At 36.9% G+C, this 7,682-nt stretch overlaps 1 protein-coding gene across 3 annotated transcripts; it reads left to right on the top strand.

The window, feature by feature from the left end:
• The first annotated feature begins 3,414 nt into the window (after window positions 1–3,414).
• Window positions 3,415–7,451, top strand: C2H15orf61 (chromosome 2 C15orf61 homolog). 3 transcript variants are annotated; one of them, XM_074294731.1, is made up of 3 exons: window positions 3,415–3,872; window positions 5,330–5,453; window positions 7,227–7,344. In XM_074294731.1, the coding sequence occupies exons 1-2, from the start codon at window positions 3,524–3,526 to the stop codon at window positions 5,449–5,451; spliced, it is 471 nt and encodes a 156-aa protein (XP_074150832.1). In that variant the 5' UTR covers window positions 3,415–3,523; the 3' UTR covers window positions 5,452–5,453; window positions 7,227–7,344. The 3 variants fall into 3 exon arrangements, with proteins under 3 accessions (XP_074150832.1, XP_074150833.1, XP_074150831.1); XM_074294732.1 differs by lacking the exon at window positions 5,330–5,453 and adding an exon at window positions 4,065–4,131 and having other exon boundaries at window positions 3,416–3,872; window positions 7,227–7,312; XM_074294730.1 differs by lacking the exon at window positions 5,330–5,453 and having other exon boundaries at window positions 3,418–3,872; window positions 7,227–7,451.
• The last annotated feature ends 231 nt before the right edge of the window (window positions 7,452–7,682 follow it).

Raw genomic sequence — 7,682 nt, 5'->3', positions numbered from 1 at the left:
TATAGGTAGCCATATTTCTCTCTATATCCTATAGTCTTAACTCTAATTTATAAAGTGAATTAGGTTTTTTTTAATCCTAAGTGAGTATATTTAATTTGAGGAAGAAATAAATATGATTCGTGGATTTAAAACAATTATAGTACAGTCACACATGCTGTTATCTAAGTTAATTCAACTATACCTAATAGTGAGAGTGATATCTTCCTTGGTCTTTTCTCACTCTCCTAAAAAGGAAAAATGAAACCTTAGGAGAACAGTGGGGGAATAAATACATTGATGACACTGTTAGTAAAGCTACAAATTGGTCCAGCCATTCTGGAAAGCAATTTGGAACCATGACCCCAAAATAATCAAACTATGCTTATTTTTTAACCCACTACTAGGCCTATACCACAAAAGAAATCAAAGAATAAGGGATCTTACTTGTGCACAAATACTTAAAACAGTTCTTTCTGTGATCCCAAAGAGCTAGAGAGAAATTATCAAGTAGAGAATGGCTGAACAAAGTATGGAATATGAATGTAATGGAATACCATTGCATTATAAAAAAACAATAAAGGGAATCGTTTTAAATTTTTATTAATTTTCAACATTTATAATATTTTCATTTCCATTCTTTTTCTTTTCCCTCCTCTCTCCTCCTCCTTCCTAAGATGGCAATCTGATATGGGTTATTCATATATAATCACATCAAACATATTTTCACATTAGTCATGCTGTGAAAGAAGAATTAGAACAAAAGGGAAAATCATGAGAAAGAAAAAAACAACCCAAAAAAAGTGAAAACAGCATGCTTCAATCTGCATTCAGACTCAATAGTTTTTTTCTCTGGATGTGGATAGCATTTTCTATTGTTGTTTTTTGCAACTATAAAAAAGGATAGTTTTAGAGAAATTTAGGAAGACTTATATGATCTGAAGTAGGATGACATTGACCAAACCAGAGCAATGTATAAGCTATTGATGTAAGGAATTGTCTTTTGCCTCTTTTTGTATAGAGATAGATCTAGCAAATGTCAAAATACTATACGAATGCAAAATCATATTTGTATTAGCAATTTTTTGTTGTTATTCAGATATTTCAATTTTGTCTGATTCTTTAAGATCTCATTTTGGGGTTTTCTTGGCAAAGACTTTGAAATAGTTTGCCATTTTGCAGATGAGGAAGGAGAGGCAAACAGGAGTGACTTGCTCCAGTGTCACATAGCTAGTGTCTGAGGCTGCAGTTGAACTCAGGATTTCTTGATTCCAGGACTGATGATCCATTGTACCACCTAGCTGCCCATTATTAGCATAATGAATAAACCCTCAACCATATTTTCCCCTTGCAGTTAAACTCTTTTTTTTTTTTTTTTAATGTTCTTTTTCAACTGTGGAAGACAGAAAGCAGTCTGGTACAGTAGAAGGCATAGCAGCCCTGAACTCAGAGGACTTGGTTTCAAATTGCCTCTGCTACTTTTTACCTGGGTGACTTGGGCAAGTCCCTTCATTTCTCTGGATCTCTGTTCTCTCAAATATAAAATAGGGGAGGGGGAGACTGACCTATGTAGCCTCCAAGATTCCTTTTCTAACTATAATCCTATTAATCTATTAGAAAGGAGATAACCACTGTGCCAAAGGAAAAGATAAGTGATGAGGCAATATTATTTTCATCCCTGTCTGCTTTTTCTGTATTAATAAAAGGTTAAAAAGAATTTTTAGCTGAGCAAATAAGGTAAATGTATAGACAGCACAAAATCCCCAGATGTAAAAACCAATTTCCTTTCCCCTGCCCCTTGGAAACTTGAACAAAGTACTTTTAGGGCAAATCTAGGGAAACATTCCATTACCAAGTAGACGTTATCTCAAAAGACTCATAAACATTCTATCTCAAAAGACAGTAACAAATTAGAAACAGAAAAGATAGATTTGTTCTTTTTTTAAACTAAATAAATAGGTAGATCCATAATGGATTTTTAAGTTTCAGGGATCAACTTTGACCTCCCACAAATTCTCACTTGAAATCTACCAGATCCAGGGTGAAATTCATCCTAAGAGGACAGATTTGCTGTCTTGAAGATGATGTAGGGAAGCAGGAAGAGAGTCCCAACACAGTTATGATCAAAGAAGGCACAATAAAGACACTTGTTTTTTATTTTCTTTGGATTTAGTCATAGTAGGCTCTCTGAAGACACTTTTTAATTCATTTTATACTATTTATTATGTGCCTATGATAGAATGAACTATCTTCTGGGGAAGATATAATGATAATCGACTTTATCTCTAGCTCTCAAGTTTGCAAAGCTCTTTACAAACATCCCATATGATCAAGTAACAACGAATTATAGGATCATAGATCAGAAGTAGGCAAATACAGAGGCAGCGACAGCGAGAGAAATGGTGGCGATGGGCTCCAACAAGTTTCAAGGGGAACCGTCTGGAAGGAATTCATAGACTCACACTATCTCAAAGCCAGGGAGCACAGCTTTATTGTAGAGCTTAGCAAGTGGGCAAAACTCCTCATGAACTTTCAATTAACAAGGGAGAAGACAGGACCTTTTAGAGGAAAAGTCTGAACAAGGAACACTGATTAAGCAGGCTGCGTGCATTGGTAAGGTTACAGACGATCATAAAGTAGGTCAGCTTTATGGGATGTAGTCCTTGAAACAGACGCTTGTAATAGCTTGACCTCCTGTATGTATAGAGTAACTTGAATATTGATACAAGGTAGCTCAGTCTGCACAAGGTAATTTTGTGAAAATAAGAAATTCCAAGGGATTTATTTACACATAAAGAGGAGCTCGGAGACAGACAGCACCCCTCCTCGGGGCCCATTTCCACACTGGGCTGCAGCCTCCGGGACGGAGCGTTCTGCTGGGGTCTATTCACCCATCTGTAATGTTGGTGTCCTTATTTTAGAGTCTCCAGGACTGTTCCCCCAACAGAACAAGGGCAAGGATTTTCTTTTTTCTTTGTATCCCTAACCTAACAGAATCCCTAGCTTTGCACACAGTTTTTACTCAATTACGTAATTAGTAATCCCAGAAGTCGGCCGTCTAGGAGCCACCAAGAATCGTAGAGCAGAGGGAAGCAGAAGTGTGAACAAGGACAAACAGACCCACGAAAAAGGATCACTCCTCCCAGATCCTAGGCGAAGCCCCTCCGTCTCTTTGTCTTCCCTTTGGCCGCGGGCGAGGAGAGGTCTTCCCTCACCCGCCCCGCATTTCCTTCATGAATGCTGGAGTCTGATTCTAACTGAATCTCTCCCTCAAAGCCGGGAGAGTACGCGCATCGGTGTAAGGAGGCGCTAGTTTTTGACTCGGGGTCTGCTCTCAAATGCACGGAGCAACTAGGGAATTGCGGGGCTTCTTGCACGCACGCGCACAGCCTACCCAACAACAGAAGAACGGAGGAGGCGGGGGCGCAGGAGCAGGCGCACGCGCAGCCCTAAACGTCTGTCCCCGGCGGAACCGCGGGGGTTGGGAGCGCTCCCGCTTCGTCCCCGGAGGTGGGGGGGAGGGGCGACTCCCGAGGGAGGAACGCCCATGGAGTTGTTGAGGCGGGCTCACGAGGCCGCCCTGCGGCTGGTGCTGAGGCTGAGCCCCCGGGGCGCGGCCTCAGCCAGAGACCCCAAGCCCCGTGCCTCGGAGGTGCTGACCCAGCACCTGCTGCAGCGGCGCCTGCCTCACTGGACCTCGTTCTGTGTTCCCTACAGCGCCGTGCACAACGACCAGTTCGGTCTGTCCCACTTCAACTGGGCAGTGCAGGGAGCCAACTACCACGTCCTGCGTACTGGCTGTTTCCCCTTCATCAAGTACCACTGTTCCAAGGCGCCCTGGCAGGACCTGGACCGGCAGGACCTGTTCTTCACAGCGCTGAAAATCATCAACCTCGGTGAGGGAGGAGGGAAGGGACGATGGAGGAATTCAAGAGGGAGGGAATGAGTGAAGGACTAGGTCCGGCTGTTCTGAGGCGCCCCGCCTCTTCCACAACAAGCCCCGCCCTCTCGCGTTGTGCTTCCTCAGCTTCCCACCCGCCCATCGCCTCGAGAAGGCGGCCTCTTATTCTCCATCTCCTTCTCTTTAGGGATGTGGATCACTGCGGGAATGGAGAGAGGAGACTAAGGGATTATGGAAGCTCTTCCCAGGAAAAAGTGGGTTTAAAGTAAAGGAAGTGCTTCCCTTGCAGGAGGCATTCGTAATTGAAGTAGTTTATACTTGTAAAAACTGGCACCCCAGGTCTTGCCGTAAGAAAATTTAAACCGTATATATGTACCTCTATCAGGTTTTCGACCTGTTCTTTTTTTCCTTTTTGCGTTTTGAGGACCAACAAGTAAAAGTCAACCAGAAAGAATTAAGTGCTAGACACTGTACTAAATTCTGAGAATCCAAATAAAGGTAAAATAGTATCTGCCCTCAAGGATTTTACAGTTAATATAATTAATTAACTTTGTTTCCTATGAATTTTATTCTGTGCATTTAAAATTCTGAGAAAGGATCCAGAGGGTTCACCAGATTGCTATAAAGAAGGGTTCCATGACTCTTAAAAAAAAAAATAAAAAGAGTAAGAACCTCTAAGATAATAAAGGTTGATATAAAATGTCAGCAGCAGTTTTGAGTCAAAAGCAGAAAATATATTTTAATTTTTAATCTTTAATTTCACTGGATAGTTTTGTTCTAACAAACTTTATTAAAAAGAAATCTAGCAACTTGTGCTTTCTATTTTGGTGCCATTTTCATATATTGGGGAATTAAGACTGTGGTGTGATACTCATCAGTCAGGTATTATGAGGTTGTGTGGTAAGCACATTACAATTAAAAATAATGAAAAAATCCTTATCAGCCAGAAATTTACATTCTTGGATTAGGTGGAATGTGGTACTGAGGTGTGTGCAGATTTTATCAATTGGTGAAAAGTTTATAAGCCTACCGAGGTTTTGAACCCATCTGCAAGGATCACATTTAGGTACAGATGTCAGTTCGTCCACAGTTGAGGCTTTTGGAGCTATGAAAATATTATCCAACTGTTGTGATAATTTTTAAGCACAAACTGTGGTACATCTGATTAGCTATACTGTGCTAATATTACAGCCTGATAACTAATTAAATTTAAATATTACATATGTAACTGAACAAGTTAATATAGGATTTATGGAAGTGTTCCACAAAATTTGTCCTAGGTTCTGTCAGGTATTAATGAAGATAATTTGCTAGTCTGAAGATGAAGAACTTTTAAAATATTTTAATTACTTATTTGGATAACAGAGTATTTATTTGGGAGGTAAGGTTGTTGCAGTCTTCAGAGATTGAATTCAAAGATATTTGGCTGAGCTGAATGAAATTTGTGTATAGGATTAAATTTACCAAGAAAAAAATACTTTGGAAGACTTGACTTCAATACTTCAAGAATCAATGGTTTTGTCAACATAGGTATTCCTCCTACTGATAAAGGTGGCAACCATTCTACACCTTAAAGGTAATCATCAAGGTCTTCTAACTATGGCAGTAGCTTTTACATATATATATATATATATATATATATATATATATATATATATATATATATATATATATATATATATATATATATATATATATATATATATATATATATATATATATATATATATATCACTTGGTAGCCAACCTTATTCAGTTGAGTTACTGTATGGTTGCTCAAAGTCCAAGGCTGTCTCTGTGGATTTTCATGATAACAGGTGAAGCACTGGAGTAGGACTTTTGTAGAGTCAGAGATTTTATTGATTTGGACAACATTTAGTTACCTGTTATGAGTTTGATTGTGGTAGACTCTAGAGATACAAAGATAAAAATGAAACAGTGTCTACCTTCTAAGAGTTTATTTTCTGTTGGAGGAAAATAAATCCTTCCACTACTATGTAAGTAAGAAAGGTTAGTACAGATGACTAAAGAGTTGAAGTTAGTTTAGACCACAAGCTGAATATAATTTTTGAAAGGTGCTGTTATAAATCTAATGTAATTTGGAAGGCCAGACATGTTAACAGGAGTTTAACATTTAAGAGACCTCTCTCTATCAAGGTATAGGCCAGACTGACTGGCTGTCTTCTTAGAGTATGACTTGAACTGTGATTATGGTCATTGTTAGAGGGAACTAAATCTTTATGAGGAAATTCTTCACTAATGCAGGCATAACAAGTAACACTATTTAGAGAGAGTTGTCTCAGTTCACTCAGGAGCACACATGACAAGTGTTTCTTGTAGGAAAGAAGGAAAACTGTCTCTGTGGATTTGTTGATTTTATTACTAATTGGATGCAAAAAGTGTTTTTCCAAATTGACAGCTCATGGTTGGTTATGTACTTAAATATGATAGTAGTAAAATCATTTAAAATAATGTTTAAATATGTTAAAATATTTTAAAATATGTTATTTTATATATATAAAGATATATATAAAATAACATATTTTAAAATATTTTAAATATGTTAAATAAGTTAAAATATGGTAAAAACATATTTATGTATTTATATAGCTTTATGTTTTTCTGCATTAATTGTTTTAGATTATATGCTCAGAGTGGGTAATAATTGTGACTTTAATCTCTGGACAATATGTTTATTTTCCTGTATCCCAAATGGAAAATAATCTAACCAATAATTTTCAAATTTTGACCAAAGATCTTTATATTAGAATTTAATTCCATTTCAAATCAGTTGAAATACAAGATTGTTTTCTAATTGCAGTTATATAAATATTTTTTCTCAAAAAGTATAGAATTCTCAAACTTGTTTTAACTTAAGTTTAAAAGACAGATATGTGGTATAATTTAAAAATTGTAGCCAGTAGTCCCATTCTCTTTGTTATAAAGAGCTGATGAACTTGGATAATTTAAGTGTCAGGACTAATAAATAATAGGAGATCTCATGTAGCCAATTAAAGGTAATATTCTGTAGGAATACAGAATTACTTCCTAAGGACTGTGAGGAAATCTGTTTGTATTTGTAAACCACCTTAAGTTTTTCAGAAAGGTAGAAAAAATATTTTTAGGTTAGGCCTATAAAATTTTTACCAACATTATTTATTCAAAGAGATGATACATGAGTTGATATCCTGAACATTTCTTTAGATATCTTAGCACATTGGTTGACTGACAGTTAAAATTTTCAGTTGAAGTTTCTAAATGGTTTGAACTATCTCATGTATTCTACGCTCTCTATTATTTTTATACACATTTAGCAAATGTCAGTGATGTTTGTTCATTTCTCTTCTAGGCATTCCAACTTTATTATATGGACTTGGCTCCTGGTTATTTGCCAGAGTCACAGAGACTGTTCATACCAGTTATGGACCAGTAACAGTTTATTTTCTAAATAAAGAAGATGAAGGTGCCATGTACTAAAACTGTGCATTGAAGAGCACAACTGCTAGTGGGTTTTCTCATGTGTATAAAAGTAATATGTATTTTTGTTCCTTTAAAATAAAACTTTTTAACAACACTTTTTCTTTTTATTTGTTTCTTCAAGATAAATTATTGCCCTTAAGAGGCTTAGCTTTTCATAGGTTAATATATATGTTGCTTACTTTATTCAGCCAGTGGGAACTTCAAACACCTGGATGTTCACACTGCTATTTTTTCCTAAAGGTAGGTAAATTTCAGCTAAAAAATTAAAATGAATACAGATTCCTATTATTAGATATTATCAATTTAAATAAACTCTTTAAAGCTA

Source organism: Sminthopsis crassicaudata, chromosome 2, assembly GCF_048593235.1.
Source record: "Sminthopsis crassicaudata isolate SCR6 chromosome 2, ASM4859323v1, whole genome shotgun sequence".
Classification (NCBI taxonomy): domain Eukaryota; kingdom Metazoa; phylum Chordata; class Mammalia; order Dasyuromorphia; family Dasyuridae; genus Sminthopsis; species Sminthopsis crassicaudata.
This window is presented reverse-complemented; position numbering and strand designations above follow the sequence as displayed.